The 21,983-nt window shown below is 35.8% G+C and overlaps 1 protein-coding gene across 2 annotated transcripts in view; it reads right to left on the bottom strand.

The window, feature by feature from the left end:
• Positions 1 to 270: 270 nt before the first annotated feature.
• The window catches only part of RAD17 (RAD17 checkpoint clamp loader component), a 33,947-nt gene continuing 12,234 nt past the window's right edge, over positions 271 to 21,983 (bottom strand). For both annotated transcript variants that reach the window (XM_061393348.1, XM_061393349.1), the window contains exons 7-17: positions 21,536 to 21,588; positions 21,322 to 21,447; positions 21,164 to 21,233; positions 15,954 to 16,062; positions 13,936 to 14,121; positions 13,541 to 13,626; positions 13,277 to 13,423; positions 11,917 to 12,066; positions 9,627 to 9,747; positions 2,892 to 2,949; positions 271 to 1,034 (exon numbers count right to left, since the gene is read on the bottom strand). In XM_061393348.1, coding sequence (XP_061249332.1) covers positions 770 to 1,034; positions 2,892 to 2,949; positions 9,627 to 9,747; positions 11,917 to 12,066; positions 13,277 to 13,423; positions 13,541 to 13,626; positions 13,936 to 14,121; positions 15,954 to 16,062; positions 21,164 to 21,233; positions 21,322 to 21,447; positions 21,536 to 21,588 — 1,371 coding nt within the window. In that variant the 3' untranslated portion in view covers positions 271 to 769. The remainder of the gene's footprint in view (positions 1,035 to 2,891; positions 2,950 to 9,626; positions 9,748 to 11,916; positions 12,067 to 13,276; positions 13,424 to 13,540; positions 13,627 to 13,935; positions 14,122 to 15,953; positions 16,063 to 21,163; positions 21,234 to 21,321; positions 21,448 to 21,535; positions 21,589 to 21,983) is intronic.

Genomic DNA, 21,983 nt, shown 5'->3' on the forward strand with positions numbered 1-21,983 from the left:
TGAAGTCGCTCAGTCGTGTCCGACTGTTTGTGACCCCATGGACTGTAGCCTACCAGGCTCCTCGGTCTATGAGATTTTCCAGGCAAGAATACTGGAGTGGGTTGCCATTGGATTAAACCCTCCGGAGTGTTCTTCGCAAGCTTGCCATTCCCTTCCTTCCCTACTTTTGAAAAAGTTTGGCACTGGATGAAGGAGACTCGTGTCCTATGTCCAATGATACATGGCAGACAGTGCATGTTAGGAAACATTGAAATACAGAAGAAACAGAAAGAAATTCAATATTTTAATTTTATATAAATTACGTAAATAGTTTCCAGAAAGTTATCTAAAATATTCCACTGTACAACATATAAAAATGGCATCTGAGAAGCTAGAGACCAGAGAGAAATTGTGAATAAGGCACAAAGTTTATTTACACTCATAATTGCATTTATAATTCTTATTTACAGCCCATAGAGTTTCTGTGTTCTGAATTACTCCTTCACATTTTCTGGTATTTGGCATAACGTTCAAATGCACTTGATACACACTGACCTCCTCTCCCAACACCACTCACAAGACTAAATAAATACTAGAGGAAAAAACTGAGATTATATCAAGGTTTGAGCTTCTATTTACTTCAACATAACAGAGGTCAGTTCTCTGTGCTGAAATACTAGGAGAAGAATTAACAAACTAATTCACCTGAAGTCTATTATCACCGTTCAAGTACCACTGAATAACATGAGTGTGAATCTGTCAGTTAACAGTCTCATGGGCAGGCTGCTTTCTATGTCCCATCGCTCTCATAGTCTTCTATTATCATGTCTTCTTCTTCCACATCTCCCTGGGCTGAAAAGGGCTGAGGCTGGCTGGCCGGCAGTTCATTCCCACTATTCTGACTCAGAGGAAGAGACCAGGTTTCAGGTTCAGCGCTTTGAATGGGTTCACCCAGTGCTTCCTCTGCAGACTGCCCTCCAGTGAGCTGGGCTTCATCTCCGCTGTCCACCTCTATCATTCCATTCTCCCTGTCAGTCAGGGCTTCCATTTTCAACCTGCCAGATTCATAACACAGGCACTAATAATAATCAAAGGAGAGGATTCTTTTAAATTACATCAAGAGTTTGAAGATTATAAAGCCATCTCCCGTGGTCTCTCATTTACCTTCCTTGTGCTTTTTAACCAGGCACTCCAGTTTATTTAATAATATAAACAAAACTAAAAGGTAAACGACAAACTGAATAAATCATTACAACTTATATAACACAAGTTAATTAATATCTTTAGTAAACAGTTCTTATGAAAATAAAAAATTAAGTGAAATAAAAAACAGATATAAAACATGAACAGAGAGCTTATGGAGAAGAATGGTTACTAAATAAATTGCTTAACCTAATCTGTAATTTTAAAATGGAAATTAAAATAACATTGTCATCTTTCAAACTGGAAAAGATCTTTAAGATAATAAAACCCAGTGGTGGAAAGCATTAGGAGAAAAGAACATGCTTAAACATTGTAAGTGGGCATTAAGATTGGCAAAACATTCTTGGAAGCAATCTGGCAATATAGAGCAAAGGTGTATATCCATTGATTCAGCAATTTTATTTCACAGAATTCATCCTACATAAATAGTATTTGATATACATGATGATTTAGCTTCAAGGAAGGTTGTAATAACAAAAGCTGGAAACAAGCTAAATTAATACAGAACAAGGTGTAGGTTCAATTAAAGGAAACTATGCAGCTATTAAATAGAAACATTAAATATCAAGTTTAAGTATCAGAATATTCAACATTATCAATATAAATCAAAGATAATGTTAAATATGGTAAGTGAAAGACAACAGTACCAGTCATTGTGATAAGGAGCACCGACAAATCCTGCCTCCCAATTCAGATCAAGTACTTGAACCAATAATAAAATAGTGACTCTCGTTCTTTTAATTACATCTTAGGAGGAAAAAGACAACAGAAGACAACTGTCTTCCCTTGATTTTTATGTCATAATCTTGGAGGGAAAGGAGCCAGTGAGAATAGCTGGTCCTTCTTTGATTAAGACAGAAGTGAGGAAAAAAGGAAAGTTTGTAAAAGGTCTGAGGCCTGATCATATCCCACTGGGATGATGCTCTAAAATCCACCCATTATTATCTTCCTGTAAAAGGAAAGGTGCGCTCCCCATAGCTAAGTCACTGTACAGAAGAAACCATTAAACAAAGGCCTTTATTGAATCTATGAAGGTAGAGGGAAAAAAAATCCCAGATAAGCAAGTTTTCCATTTGGGACCAGGAATAGGAGAACTAGTGGAAGGGGTACTAGGTGCCGTTTCTCTCATTTACTCTCATCCTTAAACCAGGACGTGAGTGCTTTCTAAACCTTTTTTAGAATGCCTGAGTGCATAATTTGATCTTATAAATAAGCCAAGTAGAAATGAACTACAAGCACTGTGTTAATCACTGATATTAGCCTAGAAACTATTTTGCAATAGAATGAACAGTATAGATGGAGATTTATCCCTATATTTATATATTTTTTTCACTTGTCTGAATTTTCAATGATAAAGAAATAAAAAGTTCCTGACTATCACACACTCCAAATATATGCTAAGAACACATTAAGCAAAGGGGTTTTCAGTTATGCAAAATTTGCTGAACTCAAGGATTTTAAAGATTCCACTGCCTTTGTAATCCAATGATTCTATCTAACCTGATTCTGAGCTGGTGAAAAATGCTGTTATATGTAATAAATACAATAGATGGGTCTACAGTGTGATCATATAGTCTTTGATCACTGGTACAACATATATTTCTTAACCTTTACAGATATCATTTATTGACTATATAATGAATAAATAGATAAAGTATTTGGTGGTTATTTAGGTAACAGCTCTTTGAAAATGAAAATGATCAGCTTACCTTCCAAAGTGTCGCTTTAGAGGAAGTCTTCCAATATCTTGGATAAAAGAAATCTGAGCTAAAACAGAAATTTTAAAAAAGTTTTAAACAGACATTTCTCCCAAAGAAGAATGGCCAAAAAGCACATGAAAAAATGCTTAAGGTCACAAATAGTTAGGAAAATGCAAACCAAAACCATGAGACACTACATCACACCCCTTAGGATGACTATTAACAAAAAAACTCAGAAACCAACAAGGTGACAAGGATGTGGACAAAGCTGTAGGATATAAAATGGTGTGACTGCTATGGAAAATGGTAAGGTAGTTCCTCAAAAACATAAAAACAGAGTAACTATATGATCTAGCGATTCCACTCTGGCTATATGCCCAGGGAAGAAAGAAACTGAAAGCAAGGTCTTGAAGAAACATCCGTATACCCATTTTTATAACAGCAACATTATTGGTGATAGTCAAAAAGTGGAACCAACTTGTGTCCATCAAAGGTGAATGGATAAACAAAATGTGATAAATATATATACAATGTCATATTACCCAGCTTCAAGAAGGAAGGAAATTCTGACACGTGCTATAATGTGGATAAACCCTGATGACATGCTAAGTGAAATAAGCCAGTCATAAAAAAACAAATATGGTATGATTGCACTAAAGTGGGGTACTGAGGGTGGTCAAATTCATAGACAGAGAGTAGGCAGTGTTTTCAGGGGGTAGCTAGCATGGGGGTGGAAGGGAGGTGGTTAGTGTTTAATGTGGGTAGCTTCAATTTTTCAGGATGAAAAAGTTCTGGAGATTGGCTGCCCAACAAAGTAAATATACTTAAGACTACTGAAAAGTGAAAGTCGCTCAATCGTGTCCAACTCTTTGTGATCCCATGGACTATAGAGTCCATGGAATTCTCCAGGCCAGAATACTGGATTGGGTAGCCTTTCCCTTCTCCAGGGGATCTTTGTACTTAAAGATAGTTTAAGATGGGTGCGTCCTTACTAAGGGAATCCACCTGCCAGTGCAGGAGACAAGTTTGATCCCTGGTCCAGGACGATCATACGTGCTGTGGAACAACTAAGCTGGTGTGCCACAATTACTGAGCGTGTGCTCTAGACCCGGGAGCTCCAACTACCGAAGCCTGAACACTCCAGAGACTGTGCTCCACAACAAGAGAAGCCGCTGCAACGAGAAGCTTGTGCACCGCAACGAGAGAGTAGCCCCCGCTTGCCACAGCTAGAGAAAAGCCTGTGCAGATACAAAGACCCAGCACAACCAAATCAATAAACAAATAAAATAGTTTAAGATGGTAAATGTTATGTTATGAGGAAATATTTACTCAAGAATGTCTAACAGCAAAGAGTCTCACATTTGAGTCATGATCTGCTTTTCCCCTTCCTCAACTTGGGAGATACTTCACTCCAGGTGGACGCAGCCAAGAACACAGAGCTTCCCCTACAGAGTGTCGCCAGCCGAGAGTTTGGGGCTCCCTTTCTCCACCCAGCCCCGAGCAAAGGATGGAGACTCTACCCCAGGGCACAGCAGTGCAAGAACACTGCCTCCTCTTTGAACTGCAATCACCCTCGCCCCCAACTCATTTGTAGGGCAGAATGTCCCCAGTGGGAGAGCCCAAGCCTAGATCATCAGCGGCTCCCTTCAGCTGAGCACACACGTAGAAGAGTGGCTCAGAGATTTTGCCCAGAGGCCTCCTATAGGAAAAGACCGCTCTGAAGCTCTGCCCAGAGGAACTGGCTCTATAAGAAACAGAATGTTGGGGAAGTTCAAGCCAAGGGGCCCTCTTGAAACCAATAGCCCCTCTTAATTAAGACTAACAAGCTGAGCAAAAGCCAGCTAGTTTACCAGAAAAGAACTAGGAAAGAGACAAGTAAGAAGATCCACCACCCTTCCCCTGGGTCAGATCAAACCTGACACTCGCTTCAAGGTTTACACATGCCCACATTTAACTGGATCAGACTGTGGAATAATTTATAACCCCTTGACACTACTGAAAACAATAGAGGAATCTGCCAGTAACTACTTAAACAGAACAGGTGGGTGTGATATCAAGCAAGGCAAACAATTTAACAAAAATAAGGGAAAGAGACAGTTACAAACAGCCCTCCTGTCATCTCATGGTGATTGTGGGCATGTCCAAAGCTGAGCTCACTGAGGAGTGACAGAAGCTTCACACTGTAAGGGAAACAGACTTCATCAATAGTTTAGCCAAATCACTAAACAATTAATTAACAAACAACAGAAAACACAAGCCCCAGAGAGTGGAGGTGACTCAGTATCCAGAGGAGCTACAATATATTACCCAAATTAGCCCAGTTTTCAACAGAACATTGTGAGATGATACAAAGAAACAAGAAAATGTGATCCATACACAGGAGAAGGGTAGGTAACAGAAACTCTGAGAGGGACCAGACATTAAACTCAACAGAAAAAGACTTCATGGACAGGAGCCATTATAAAGATTTTCAAAGAACAAAAGGAAACCTTATTTAAAGAAGTCATGAGAGCTATAATGACAATGGTTCATAAAATAGGGAATATCAGTAAAGAGAACTGTGTTAGTCACTCAGTTGTGTCCAACTTATAGGCTGTATCTCGCCAGGATCCTCTGTCCGTGGAATTCTCTAGGCAAGAATATTAGAGTGGGTTTCTATGCCCTTCTCCAGGGGATCTCCCGACCCAGGGATTGAATCCAGGTCTCCCGCACTGCAGGCAGATTCTTGACCGTGTGAGCCACCAGGGAAGGCCTTAATAGAGAAGAAAATTGCAAAAAGAACCAAATGGAAATCTGGACTTGTTTGAACAAGGAGAAGAAACAATCCGTAACCTTGAACACAGACTGACAGAGATTATGCAATGAAAGAGAAAACAGAATGCTTTTTTAAAGCCTTCCAACAAACACTAATGGAGGACTAGAAAAGAGGATGGAGAGAAAGAAGAAACATAGTGATAATGTCTGAAATGACACAGTAAATAAAATGAAAGAAATGGGATAAAATTTGATGAATAAGAAGAAAAAAATTGATGAATAAAAAGAAAAGCCAAAACATCCTATTTTTGACTATATTTGTGAACCTTCTAAAGTTTGCAAAACAAACTCTATGAGAGCTCTTGGACACTTACCTTTTTAAAAATCCAATATATGACACCATTAGGATTTTCAAAAACAGCTTTTTGATATGGAAAACCTGAGTTGTGATCCTGGAATCTGAACTTGTAACTAGTGGATATAATGATTCTCCAGAAGATTCCAGCATGAGTAATGCAAACCAATACTTCTCAAACATCTGCATAAGAATCACCTGGAGAATCTCATTAAAATGCAGATCAATTCAGCAGGTCTTGACTGAGGCCTGAGATTCTGCATTTTTCTCCAGCTTCCAGGTGATGCTGACGAGTCTTGTCCAAGGGGACTCTTATTAAATCAAACCAATTCACTTTCCCACAGTGGGAATGGGACAAAGAATGTGGCCAGCTGTGCCAACATGAGTTGGTGGCAACAGGCTGGAGCTGAAGGAACAGCCTGCATGGTTAGGAGATAGGTTATAGACAGAAGAATTAAGCAAATATATTTAGCAAAGTGGGAGACAGGTCCATATCCACTAAAAGGAACCAGAACTCCTAGAGATTTCTAAGTCCAAAAATAGACTTTTTTTGGGCAGCAAAGTATGAAATAATTCTGGAACATTTTGTATCAGAAACTACTCTAAGAGTAAAGGCAAAGTCACCTAAAGCAGCTTGCATTGGCCAAATCTGGGCCAAAATAAATAATGATAGTGCAAAACAACAGCTGACAAAGAATCCAGACTCCATACTAATGTAAACAAACGGAAGAGGGTGAAGCGATACCTTACAGCAGAATTTACCAACAGGAATGTAGAAGGAATAATGCCATTAGAAAATCATGACTTGCCAACTATCACAGATTCAGGAAATAATTATCAAAAGATGCTGTGACCAGTGGGTGAAATTTTAATGAGATACAGGATATTTACATAGTCTCAAAGTGTCTCCCCACAAAACACTTAATAATTTTACATTAGAGAACCTCAGAGATAATTACCTTACAAAATAATTAAAGTTAACTTCACCCGCATGGTATAAACAGACACTGTATTCTCCTGATGTGATGCACTGAGAAGAACATGGCATCACTTTTGTGGTATTCCTGACAAAAATACATACCTGTATCCACTCAGACAGATAAACCCAAATCCTCAGATAAACCGAAACTGAGGGACAGTCCATTTTGTAACAATCTTATATGTTTCAATTTGCAATGGACAGGGGTGGGCCAGTGGTTAAGAATCTGCCTTCCAATGCAGAGGACACAAGACTGATCCCTGGTCAAGACCTAGGATCCTACAGACCACGGAATAACTAAGTCCATGCGCCACAACTACAGACGCCCACGTGCCGCAGCTCCTGAGTCTGCGTGCTCTAGAGCCAGTGCTCCGCAGCCGGAAGCCAGGGTGCCCAACAAGAGAAGCCCGTGAGCCTCAACTAGAGAAGCCCTTGTGGGCCGCAAGCAGGGAAAAACCCTGCACACTGCAAGGAAGACCCAGTGCAGCCAAAAAAAAGACATAATGGACAAAGAAACAACAAGGTACTATTCTAAATCAAGGAGACTGAAGAGATAGCAACTGAATAGCTAAGTGAATCATCTGATCTTGCACTGGATTTTTGGACAAGAAAGAGAACAAGTTTTTGTTGTTATTTTGCAAAGGGCATTATTAGGACAACTGGCAAAATTTGAATGGGGTCTAAAAATTATAAATGGGGTCTAATAATTAAACTATGAATTAGCGGTAATGTATCAAAATTAATTTCCTGATTTTGTTGTAAATATCGTGGTGATATGGGAGAATATCCTTGGTTTCAGGAAGTACATGCTGAAGTGTTTAAGAATAATGGGCATCATGTCTGTACTTTCCTCAAACATGGTTCAGAAAAAATATATTTGTGTACAAGTGTGTATCAAGACAAAGAAAACAAGGCAAATATGGTAAAAATGAAACACTGAGGAATCTTTGTGAAGGATATACAAGAATTTCCTTTGTACCATTCTTGTAATTTCTAAGTTTAAAAGCTAACGTAATCTGAGAGTTCCCTGGCGACGCAGTGGTTAGGACTTTACATTTTCACTGCTAAAGGCCCAGGTCTAATCCCTGGTCAGGGAACTATGATCCTATAAGCCACACAGCACAGCCAAATAAATACGAGTATAATCTAAAATTAATAGGCAAGCATAGGGAACTCTCTGGATTCTGACTCACAGATTAAACATGCACACTATTCAAAAGTCATCTCACTTCTGCCTATAAATATAGAATATTTAAAATTTTTAAGTATCAATATTCTTAAAAGATGAAACTCTTGTATGAAGGTAGACATTTACTCAATAATCTTCTCTTCTGATCATTCATAAGACAAACACTATCATTGAAATTTATGAGAAGTTTTGGGACTTCCTAGCAGTCTAGTGGTTAAGATTCTGCCTTCCAATGCAGGGGGCGTGGGTTCATTTCTTGATCAGGGATCTAAGGTCCCACATACCATGGGATGTGGCCAAACAATAAAAAGAAATAAAACTTATGAGAAGTTTGATGAGTTATGTAATAGATTATATTTTCAATATTATACAAATTCTCTGTTCTACCTTGAAGATCAGCACCACAGACATGTGACCTAAGACTGTTAATGAAATATGGCCCTTAAGATATATGTTAAAAAAGAGAAAAAAAAAAAAGAGAAACAACGGATGGAAAACTGCTCTTCAAGAAAGGCAAACCTCGGTACACATATATCGGGCAAGTGGGTATCACACAGGTTTTTGGCCGCACGGAGTCTCTGTGCAGCGTGTAGGCTTTCTTGAGTTGCAGCAGGTGGGCTCAGCTGCTTCACAGCGTGTGAGATCTTTGAACCCACATCCTCTGCATCGGACGGTGGATTCTTAACCACTGGACCACCAGGGAAATCTCTCACTTTTTTTTAAAGCATTACTTATAACTTCAAAATTAGGAAAAACAATGTAAATATACTATTAATGGACACCATTTGTAATACTGAATCAACCAAAATACATTATCAACAAGGTTGAATGAGTTAGATCTGAATATACTTTAGCATTGCTGCTATTACGGAGTAAATGTTTCTGTCACCTCAAAGTCATATTTTGAATCCTAACGCCTTTAGGAGATGGGGCTTTGGGAGGTGCTTAGGTCATGAGGGTAGAGCCCTCATGAATGGGATTAGTGTCTTTATAAAAGAGACCCCAGAGAGAGCTTTCTTCCTCCTCTCTTTACCACGTCAGAATACAACAGGATGGCCATCTGCAAGATCAAAAGTAGGCCTCACCAGACACTGGGTATGCTGGCACCCTGATTTTGGACTTCCCAGCCTCCAGAGCTCCTTTGCACTAATTTATAAAATATGGCGTTCTATGTATGATAAGTGACAAAAGCAAATTAAAGATCACTTTCATTATTATATCTGCACAGAAAAAAGTCTAGAAGAATTTACACCAATCTGTGAAAAGGAATTACCCATGGTTTATAGAGGACTTTCGATTTTTACTTTATATACTTCTTTTTTTTATCAAAAAGCAGTATTAATTCTGATTCAAAAAACAACGGGGAAAAAACTGAGTGTCAGTGGTACACAGAAATGACTTGATGCACAAAAATATAATGTTATAAAACACTACTTCTTGGGAATAATAAAAACCCATGTATATTACCTTGATTTCTCATTGGAATGGTTAGCAAAGTGAGGTATGGCAATAGCTGAGTCTGGAGGCACAAGGCTGGTAAGCAGAAATCAGAAAAAAGTGCTTTTGCTGCCAGGCAATTTTCCCGATACTGTAGAGAGAAAAAAAAGGTGAAATGAAAAATAAAAATTTAAATATAGATATTTATTCCTACACATAAGTTTATTATGTCACAATATGTGTGGGTTTCTACACTAGATACTTTAGAAGTTTATCTCATCAGTCTTCTTTTCTGGCCGCATCAAGCAGCTTGATTAGTCCTTTCTAACTGTCCTGTTCTTGTTGTTCAACTGCTAAGTCGTGTCTGACTCTGAGACCTCATGGACTGTAGCACCCCAGGTTTCCTTGTGCTTTGCTGTCTCCCGGAGTTTGCTCAAACTCATGGCCATTGAGTAGGTGATGCCATCCAAGCATCTCATCCTCTGTCTCCTCCTCCTCCTGCCCTGTCTTTCCCAGCATCAGGGTCTTTTCTAGTAAGTCCTAGTATTATCTAACAAAGCACTTTATCTGTGCAACTAACTCACATTTGATATAATAGCAGAAAGAACAACACCTTAGGTAGAAGGTCCTTAAAAAAATTAAAGGATTTCTGTTTATGAGCATACACATACACCAATTATGTGAAGATACTGTTTCTCAATAAAAGAATGTATTTTCTTCAGTTAAGAGAGGTGCAGTGTTATGGTGATGGCAAGAGAAATATAATCTCTAGCGTTTCAGGAGCCCACGGTTGTAGATCACTTATATGTAACAAATGAAAAATTAATACACATGCTATAAAGAGCAAAGCAAGTCGATAAGGGACATAAATTGCTTACAGTTGCTCCAAGAAATCCACTGGAAGATTTTTCTCAAGTAATGAATGATACTTTCATATTTTAGCTACATGAATTTAGAACTGGAAGACATCTTAGAGATGACCTAGTTCAGGGGTCACAAAGTCAGATGCTACAGGAGGTCAAGCAGGTAATAGAAATCAGTGCAGCAGAATATCTGGGGACAGCGGCACCCATCACTCCCGCCACCAAGGGGCAGGTTATACTTGGCTTGAGCCAATTACAGCCATGTAAAATATGGACCAGTGTTGCCCTCTTTTTTTTTTTTTTCCCCAGGACACTCAAGAAATTCTGAGGCCAGAATTTCTTATCTGAGTTTTAACTATTAAACTAGTTTTTAAACATGGGCAATTCATTAAAAAAAATCTATTTGTGTTGTGTGTTGTATTCAAATTGTGAGCCACCTGTTTTTGACTTCTAAATAATCCAGTCCTATACATTTATAGCTGTGGAATCAGAATCTAGAGGCATACTAGGTGAAATAACTTGTCCAGATGGTTAGAGGTAAAGCCAGGATTTATTTTCAACTGAAACAAAAATATAACTACAGGCATACCTCAGAGTATTGTGGGTTCAGTTTTAGACCACTTCAATCAAGTGAATATCACAATAAAGCAAGTCATACAAATGCTGTGGTTTTCCAGTGCATATAAAAGTTATGCTCACATTAGACTATAGTCTATTAAAGCATGCAACATAGTTTAATGAAAAATTTCTGTTGCTGTTTAGTCGTTAAGTTTTGTCCAATTCTTTGTGACCCTAAGGACTGTAGCCCACCAGGCTCCTCTGTTGATGGGATTTCTCAGGTAAGAATACTGGAGTGGGTTGCCATTTCCTTCTCCAGAAGATCTTCCCTACCTAGGGATTGAACCCATGTCTCCTGCTTAGCAGGTGGATTCTTTACCACTGAGCCACCTGGAAAGCCCACTAATTAAAAAATTCATTGCTTAAAATATGCTAACCATCACCTGAGCCTTCATCCAGTCATGATTTTTTTTTTGCTGGTGAAGAGTTTGAAATATTGTATAAAAGTATGACACAGAGTAAGCAGTGCTGTTGGGAAAATAGTTCTGACAGACTTGCGTGATGCAGGACTGCCACAAACCTTCGATTTGTAAGAAACGCATTATCTGCAAAGCACTTTAAAAAAGTGCAATGAAACAAAGCAGGCCTGTATACTTTGATTCCAATAAAACAGGCATATGCTTTCAAATTTTGAGTGCTTTTTCTTTAAAAAAGCATTTAAGAAGACTGTCCTTTTAATGTTTTATCATAATGCTAAGAAAACTAAAAGCCTTAGCCACTATTTCTTATTAAGAATGAAAGATCATTTTTCTCTTAAATAAAAAAAATAGATTTATTGGGATATAATTCACACACCATAAGGAGTTCACTTATTGAAAATGTACCATTCTCTTTTTTACCTTTTTATTTATTAGAAACCACTGGGGTTTGTGCAAGGGTCGAAAACTTGATCCCCCTCCTTGGCAATGAGCAAATCCTCGGGATTTGTTGGAATGTATGACACCTCTCGTAGCTATAGATGTACTATATTCCCTGAGTGAAGAGCGTGTCTAAAAAAGAATAAAAAATAAAAAATAAAGAAAATAAGAGATTTGTAAGATAGTACTTATTGGTACTACTGACTCCCCAAAAAGGCTAACCGTATTTATTTACTACATAGTCATTTTTTTCACATTCACCATAGCCCTAAACATAATAATGCCACAAAATTATCTGAAGAAAATTCAGCGGAGACATAGCCACCAAATGCTATGTGCGACTATTAACTGTGTATCAGACGGGGTGGTAGGGATAACTTTAAATACATTTTTGAAGTAACTGGGAAACAGGAAGGAGGATAGTATCCTTACTGAATTTATGTTAATTATAATACATACTGATTATATTAATTCTCTTTAGGTGTGATAATGCTATTGTGGTTGTAATAGAGCAGTGTCCTTATCCATGCTTAAGTAAGTGCTGTGATGCTCCAATTACTTTCCAAGTATTCAGCCAAAACAAGTGTGTAAAAATACAGACTAAGCAAATGTGGAAAAATGTGAAAACTGATGAACAAAAGTTAAAGGTGTTCAGATAGTCATTGTATATTCTATTTGTCAGTAGAGTTATAAAATTTCAAAATAAAAAAAGCAATATAAAATAATTAAGCAAATGCAACTACTAAATAGTGAAACTCTAAGTATATAACAGAAACTGTATCATAAATGTTTAAATGCTGGAAATATGGCTAGCATGACCAGGGAACTGAATTTTTAATTTCACTTAAATAGCCATGTGTATCTAGTGACTACTATACCAGTCAGAGCAAAGTTAAAATATTAAGAAAAATTACAAGCTTTATAATGAATAATTTCAAATTTTAAATAAATAAATTTAAAAACTCAGAAAGCACAGAAAGTAGTACAGGGCATTCCCTGGTCAGGGAACTAAGACCCCACATGTCACATGGTATGGCCAAAAGAAAAAATGAAAAGAAAGTAGCACATTCCTTCCCTTCAATCTACTTTTCAATTTGTCAAATTTTCCAACTATGTATTAGTTTTATTATTAGAAAATAACTTTAGAAAAAATTAGTGCTACATTAACATAGAAAAAGCAGATTCACTGCAGAAGTTTCACTGCGAACACTGGTTGCATGAAATTAATTTTGTCATAGTTATTAAAAAGTTAATTAAAATAATGTCACGTAAGTATGAATAAAAGTAAACTTTCTTTCTCAGTTCTGAGGAAATAGTCATAAACCAAACACTTAAGTCTTACATTCCAGTCACCACTGAGGATATCCGCAAAACTCAGAAATTCACTGGCTCTCACAAGATCATCCACTTCCGTGAAGAAATCTACATAGTTCTGGTGAAGATATAAATTAAATAACTCTCCTGGCATGTGTGACATTTCTACTACTTCCTATAAAAAATAAAGCATATATAATTTTAGTAAAAATTCACTGGTTAAATTTATATGGACACAAATGTAAATAGCATGTATTGTGTAAATAGTACTAGGTATTATTAAAGACTTTACCTCAGGCTGAACAAGCAGTGTATCCCGGTCATACTCTGATAAATGAGAAGGTAATCGAGGTGAGTCTACTTCTGTTACAGGTGTGCCTACAAAAAAAAACGTCTGGGATTATTAAAAAACAACACCATCTTTATATAGCACCTCTCATTTGAAAATTTTTCAACAGGTGATTTTTTTTAATAGTTGATTTTTATGTTTAATTCCACTTATAATCCAAAAATACTCTAAGTACATTTTCCTGCTATGTCTTCCTTACGTCATGCCAAAGTGTATCTGACCTATCTTAGCTCTTTCTTGAAACTGAACCTAATATATGACATTCTGAAAAATGGGGTTTTTAAATTTTAATTGTAAGATAATAAGATATTTTTAAAAAATGAATAATGTTTTCTTACGTTTACAATATAGTATTTTCCCCAAAGCTCTGAAGAGAAAGAGGGAGACATCTTTGCCACCAATAGCTTGAACCTCCTGATTTTCAAATATCCTATCAGTTTTTTGTCTTCGTTTTGATTTTGACAGCACAACATCTGATTTTAAGGAAGACATTCCTTTTTTCCTTGGCCGTAAATTGTTCTTTCCTAAATAATATACACCAAAGAAACAATATTTAAAATAAAATTAAAACATGAAAAGTAAAACAGAACATTTCACATATAGTTACACTAAGTATTCTACTTTAAATGCTTTTCTAATAAATAATAATGAGGTATACAAACTGAATCAGAGCCCTCTTTCAGTTACTAAACTACTAAGGACATAAAATGTCATCTGAAAGTATGTCATGAGCTAGATTTAATCTTCAGTGACTGAAATTATGTAGTCCCACCAGAACTATTTACACAAGTAAGCTTGATCTATACAATTCATTTTTCTCCTTAAGTTTTGTGTATGTGTGTCAAATACATAATAAACACTGCAACAATAAAAATAAATAAAATATGACTTGACACCTTTCAAATTTTCACATACACAATGACATACTAATATAGTTATATTACCTTGGTTTCTCACAAAGGCAAGGTACTATTCTTGGTGCATGGTATGTACTAACCAATTCAGTCCTCACAATAACTATGAAGGAAGAACGATTACTATACAGAGTAAAGAAATGAGACATAAAGAGGTTAAGTAAATGGCTAAGGTCATCAGCTAGCAAGTGATTTGAATCTGGGCAGTCTGGTTCTGCAAACCCTGCTTAACAATGACTCTATATTACTTCTTTACTGATTTGGGCAGTCTCCAACTTCTGAATATGCCCATGTTCATATTTCACTGGGAAATCTACTTTTGAAAATTCAGAATGCATGATTTTAGAAAACCAGCCTGGAAGAGCAGAAACACAGAATCTGGGTTTTCAATTGTAGTACTATCTCATTAGGCTGGTCTGAGAATTAGATGAAAAAACATACAACTGCTAATATAGTTTCTAACCCACCCCAAAATTATTATTTTCTTCCTTCTGAAATTTCTGAGTTCAGAGCAATAATATTATAAACGGTAGTCAGGATCTCAAACTGGCCCACTCCTAATTCTAGTAGTGAACCTAAGGATAATTTACATTTATGTTTCTATAGGAAGAAGCAGAATTCTGGTTTTGGTTGAGTTAAAATGTCTAATTCTTTACAGTTATTTTGAAAAACAAAGATGAAACTAAGTGAACAGGTTACACTTGTGGATAGAAACTAGATTTCAGGTGGATTTTGAGAGCACCAAAGAGCTATTAATTTTTTAAGGTCAATCCCTCAATGTTAAGCATCGAGTAGGTCACCTGTTAAAAGTTTTCTGATGATGACTGTGTGCAGTAAATTATGATCATTAAGAATAAAAATTAATTCATTGCCATTAGTGGGGCTATCTCTTTACTTCAGCATGGCTAGGCACTCCTTTTGTTTCTTAATAAGTGGAAATATATTTGTTAAACATATCTTATATAAACCAATATCAAACTCTAACAGCTGGCCATTTCAGAACTCAGTATGTGTCAAGCCCTGGAATAAACACTCTGTATTACCTCACTTACTCTTCACATAACTTGATGAGACAGGTGCTCATGTAAGAGGTGAAAAAATACAGGCATGGAAAGACTAAGTAACTTGCACGATTAAGTCACTAAAAAGTGGCAGAGCCACAATTTTTTCCCAGGAAGTCTCATTCCAAATTAACTTTGAAAGGTAAAGTGGCAAACTATGTAAATAAGTTTTACCTCAGATATGCAAATATATATGGTGACACGTTCATAGGGGTGTGTCTATGTACACATACATACATAATTTTATTATTTTGTCTCAATAAAAAATATAAGTGGGTATATATCAATTTCAAGTTAAAGTATGTTTAATTTAATTTCATTTCATGAACAAGAAAAAGTTAGTCACCTAATTAATATTATGAGTGTATCTTTACCAATTACCTGTTGAGGAAGAAAACTGGAGGCTATTTATTGCACTTCTGATATCACCAGAGCATCCTTGACAGAGAAACTCTAGAGAAGTTTTATCAGGGACAATTTTTCCTCCATTCTAAAATGAAACAATTAAAATTTTAAAAATATATGTTTTCTAAAACAAAAACCAAAACTCTCTATTTTCTAAACTTAATCGAAGTATATTAGAATCTTTCAAATTTGCATGCCAAAAAGCCTACATGTTAAATAGTCTGCTTATGAAGGTACAAGTGTCAATGACACCTTAGTTTAAAGTAAATAATCAAGATTATAAAACAGTTTTACTTTTTTACTCGGACTAGGCTATATAATATTTTGAAGTTCTCTCCCTATATATATATATATACACACACACACACATATACAAATGTATAGATACACACATATACATATATGCACAGAGAGAGACCTCAAAATATAATACAATGCAATAAAACTAAATACACAAGAAAATTTGAAACTTACATGAAAATCCCTACACTGGAGTCTTCACCATATTAGTATAGTCTGTTGAGTATTAAAAAACCACAACTGCATCAACTCATATTTAAACCCTAAACTTCATAGTTATTTAAGGTATATGATATATCACATTTCACATCCTTGGTAGATCAAATGTAATGCAAGAGAAATTTATCCTCTCTTTTCCCTTCAGAAATTCTTAAATAGTTTACCGACAATATGACTTTAGCTGGATTCATGTGATTGCTCAAAGGTGAACCCATTTCAGGTCCTGTAAAAATTGCTTAAAACAGTAAAACAGTACTGTGCTATGATTTTCAATATATTTTTAACTGTATTAATAATGAAAGCTGTCTTAAAAGTTCTTTATGCAAGTTAGTATACTTTTAGTCTCCACGATTCCAACTTTGTCACAACTGCTAACATTTTGGTAGGAACCTTTCCAGACCATTTTTTGTGCTCATACATCTGTAAGTATATATAGTATCTATAAGTATATACAAAGAGCTAATTTTTTAAACACAAGTGGGGATCATATGTATTATTCCATTCTTTATGATCTATGTTAGTTCCTTTAAATCTATATAATTAAAAAAAATTATGGTTATACAGTAATTAAACTAATACTTCTGTCAATGAAGGGATATTTACGTTTCCATTTTTTTTCCAACCATTCCAGACCTCTCTCTCTATATATATATAGATACACACATACTATATATATAGTTGATCCTTGTATAGTGTGGGGTTAGTGACAGGAGCCTCTCTCAGAGATAAAAATCCAAGTATAACTTATAGTTGACCCTCTGCAGCTGTAGTTCTGATTCTTTGGATTCAACCAATCATGGATCATGTAGTACTGTAGTATTTACTGAAAAAAATGCATATATATGTGGACCCATGTAGTTCAAGAGTCAACTGTATATACCTTTGCCAACATGCATGAATACTTCTGTAGAGTGTCGTGCAAAGTGTCTGTAACATTTACCAGTTTTATTTTTCCCAGCAATGGTAGGTGAGAGTGTCCATTTTTCCTTATCTTTGGCAACGCTGTTTATCAATCTTTTTCTCTGATTACTAGCAGGCCTGAATACCTCTCATGTTTACTATCCATTTGTCTTTCATTCCCATGTTTGTCTTTTATCTTTGTTTACCATGTCTTCTGTTATTTCCTAAGTTTCCCATTTTTTTGAAGTAAATCCATGGCTCTCAGGTTTTTTTTGTTTGTTTAGGAAGACTTTCCCCCAACTCAAAGTATTTTTTTCCTAATACTCTTCTAATTTTTGTATTTAAATTTTAAATCAAGGTTTAAATTATTTTTCTGCATAGTATGAACGAAAGAGACAATCTTATGTTCTTCTGTTTGAATATGCAATTGTTCCGATACCACTTATTAACCATTAACAGTCTATTCTCTTTCCCTCATGATGTAAAATGCTACTTTCATTGTGTTAAAAAAATTCCATTTACACATATTGATCTAGTTCTGTGCTGTCTTCTCATTTTACTCTTCCATTTGTCTATTCTTACACTAATATCACACTGCTGTACTCTCTACAGTCTCATATTATGTTCAAATATCTAGACACCAAGTTTCTCTTTATCACTCACAAAATTTTCTTGCTCATGCCTTCGCTTCCAGATTAACTGCATTTATATTGTGAACACATTTACTTTAAAAATTGTTTTGGGAGGAGTAGCTTGTTTTTGAAAAAATTTAAATTTGCCCGCAAGGAAATATAATTTGAAATCATGATTCTTGGAGCTGAAGAAAATACTACAGATGTTAACTACGGAGAATATAGCAAATGTGGCTGAAATGTGTGATCAGCAGTTCCTTCCACACTTTATATACCTAATGACATCAGAAAAGACTAAAGATCTTTTTTCCTATAAATACACAGAAACATTTATTTAAACTTAAACACTTAAGATAGTCAACACTCTTTATTGTAACTCATTCACATAAGATGTCTATACTCTTTCTTAAGATAATTAACTAAGCTATGGAATAAAAGAGATTAAACTCACTTAAATCTTCTTATACTATTGTTATCATCCTTGGCAACCCTCGACAGTATCATAACATTTGATTTTATATTTACATTTGATTTATATTTAAATATTGGGCTTACTGCTGCTCCTGTGATGTAACATATCAATGATGATTTCAAAACTATACTAGTTCTAACATTCTTACAGGTCAACTATTTAAGGTAAAGCACATTTACTATGGGCTTCCCTGGTAGCTCAGCAGGTAAAAACTCCATGTGCAATGTAGGAGACTCCAGTTTGATGCTGGGCCGATAAGATTCCCTGGAGAAGGGACAGGCTACCCACTCCAGTATTCCTGGGCGTCCCTGGTGGCTCAGATGGTAAAGAATCTGCCTGCAATGCAGGAGACCTGGGTTCGATCCCTGGGTTGAGAAGGTCCCATGGAGGGGGGCATGGCAACCCACTCTAGTATTCTTGCCTGAAGAATACTAGACAGAGGAGCCTGGTGGGCTGCAGTCCATGGGGTGGCAAAGAGTCTGACATGGCTGAGTGACTAAGCACATCACATTAAATACGTAACAAAGAAGTTATGGTAATTATTTTACTAGTATAAAACAACTTGCTAGAGTAAATGCCATTTGCAATTTAATGACTTAGTCTTAAAAAAATTGTGAGTCACATGATAAAGTAACATGAGGCTGACTTTTTATTATTTCTCCAACTTTTTAATAAATATTTAAAACTATAGTTTATAGTTATCATGCTTATAGTAGAGAATGTAGAAAAAAATTGTAAGTAATTCAACCACCCAGAATCCCACTTAGCATTTTTATGTGATTTCTTTTAGTATATATAGGTTGATGTATATATGTGCATTGGGCCGTCATAGATTAACATAGATTAACAAATCTATGTTTCGTTTTAGCACGGTAATTTGGAGTCAGAACAAAACTTCCAACTCATCTGACACTTAATAGTCATGGAATATTATTCAAGTTATTTCCTTGCAAAGTTCAGTTTCTTTACCATAAAATGGAGATAATTTGTATAGCTGTAGTAAGGGTTTAATAAGATCAAGTATGTAAAAATACCTTGCATAGGGCCTGACATATATCAAAGGCTGAAACATCATTTCTATTGTTAGCATTATCATGTAACTTTGCATCCTGTTATTTTTAACTTGACATTAAACTGTATTTCCCTTTATCACTAACTGGGATTTCCCAGGTGGCGCTAGTGGTAAAGAACCTGCCTGCCAATGCAGGAGACATAAGAGATAACATTCTTACAGGTCAACTATTTAAGGTTAAGCACATTTACTATGGGCTTCTCTGGTCGCTCAGCAGGTTAAAAACTCCACGGGGTCATGGGTTCAATCACTGGGTCAGGAAGATCCCCTAGAGGAGGACACAGCAACACTTCAGCGTTTTAGCCTGGAGAATCCCATGGACAGAGGAGCCTGTGTGCTACCGTCCATAGGGTCACAAGGAGTCGGACACAACTGAGGTGACTTAGCATACACCCATACCACTAAATATTTTCAAAATATGAATTAAGGACATAATAGTTCACCATAGCAGCTGCTCCCTCTATTACTGGATTCACTGTGTTTCTAATGTTTCACTATTAATAGTTGTATTTATTCAGCTAAGTGCTCCACATACATGCGCCATTTTGTTTAATCCTCAACATAACCTCTCCCCTGGAGATTTCCCTCAGTTCCTGTGATCCAGCATTGCAAAACAAATTATGTTTCATGTAAAATCCAGTTGATTGATAGCAGGTGGTCCACCTAGAACCATGCTGCTGAGAGAAGAAGTTTTACCAATTTAACTTTAACACCATCTTGATTTGAAAGATTAAAAAAAAAACGATGCATTAAATGTAACAGCTATTTCAGAACAATGATAGTATACTCAACACTACTGAACTGGATGGCTAAAAATGGTTAAGATATTTCAAATATAAAATACAGTTAGTAGTACTGTGTATATTATATATTTGAAAGTTGCTAAGAGAAAAAAATCTTAAGTGTTCTCATCACAAAAAAGAAAAGGTAATTTAAGTGACATGATGGAGGTATTAGAAAATGCTATGGTGGCGATCATTTTACATTATGTAAGTTTTATCAAGTCAATGTGTCATACACTTTAAACTTATATGACGTTATATGTCAGTTATATCTCAATAAAGCTGGAAAAAAAAGTCTAAGATGGTAAATCTTATGATGTATTTTTTACCATAATTTTAAAAAATTATTAAATCTTTGAAAAGTGACACAGGACAAAAGTAGAGTTGGATTATAACTGATTAATGAACCAAGATGGCAGGAAATAGTTTCTTAACAATAGACACAAATTAGAACACTAAGCCAAGCAAAGGAAAATTAAAGGTTAAGGATGTTTAAATTTTTTATTTCTTGGCCACACTGCATGGTATGTAAGATCTTGGTTCCCCAACCAGGGATCAAACCTGCAGTCCCTGCAGTGGAAGCACGGAGTCTTAACCACTGCACTGCCTGCAAAGTCCAGGTTAAGGGTTTTTAAAATCAGTCTTTCCTACATTTTTGACATGCTTTAGGAGTATAATTAAATTTTTTTAATTTTAAAAACTGAGATAATTCATGTCTCTAATTCCTCAAGTTTATATAATACCACTTAAGTTTGGCTTTCTATAATGACAATGTAAAGTTCAAAAAAATCAGTTCTTAAGAAACTTACCTTATTAGCTTCTACTGTCACTATTCGATTAAGAAACTTCATCATAATTGTTGGTGCCACAGGGTTGAAACTGTCAAAGTTTTATAAAGAAAGACAGAGGTTATGTGATTAAAAATACAGTATGTATGTGAAATTTTAAGCAGAAATTTCATTCTTACCTAATATTTGAAATAGCACACTCTTCTTGAATTTCTTTGGGAAACAGTAACCTTTGACTATTATCTCCACTGAGACTGTCAGAGATTATAAATATTAGAGGACACCGACCAATCTGCACATACTTCCTAAAATAACAAAAGATAGCAAGCAAGGCTGAAATTTAAACCTCCTGTCATTTAATTTGGAGTTTTAGAAGACTTCACTGAAACTCACCTCAAAACTTCATGTAAAGTATGAGAATCCCGATAAAACTGGTTAGGTAAGTCCTACCAAAAACAAAGGATAAACACTAGCTCAGTTTTATTCCCATGCAAATTTATTTTCAGACTTATATTTACCAAAATGGGAAAAATGTTATGTATTCAATGTACTATAATCAGAACTTCTGCAGAAATTAAACATCAACTAGCTGAAAACAACTAGCTGATTCCCTAATAGTAATAAGCGTCTATGGAACTTTCAGATCAAATTTCTTCAGGTCACTGCAAGTTATAATATTCTAAGACATCATTTTCCAATTATTTTTTTGCCTCTCTACATTTAGGCCATTAAATTTTTAAAGTTCACTAACCTATAATATATATACACATGCAACCTATAGTTACTCTATCCAAGTTTAATGCAAGTTTATTCTATTACACAAAGACTTTATATTTTACCA

Source organism: Bos javanicus, chromosome 20 (assembly GCF_032452875.1).
Source record: "Bos javanicus breed banteng chromosome 20, ARS-OSU_banteng_1.0, whole genome shotgun sequence".
Classification (NCBI taxonomy): domain Eukaryota; kingdom Metazoa; phylum Chordata; class Mammalia; order Artiodactyla; family Bovidae; genus Bos; species Bos javanicus.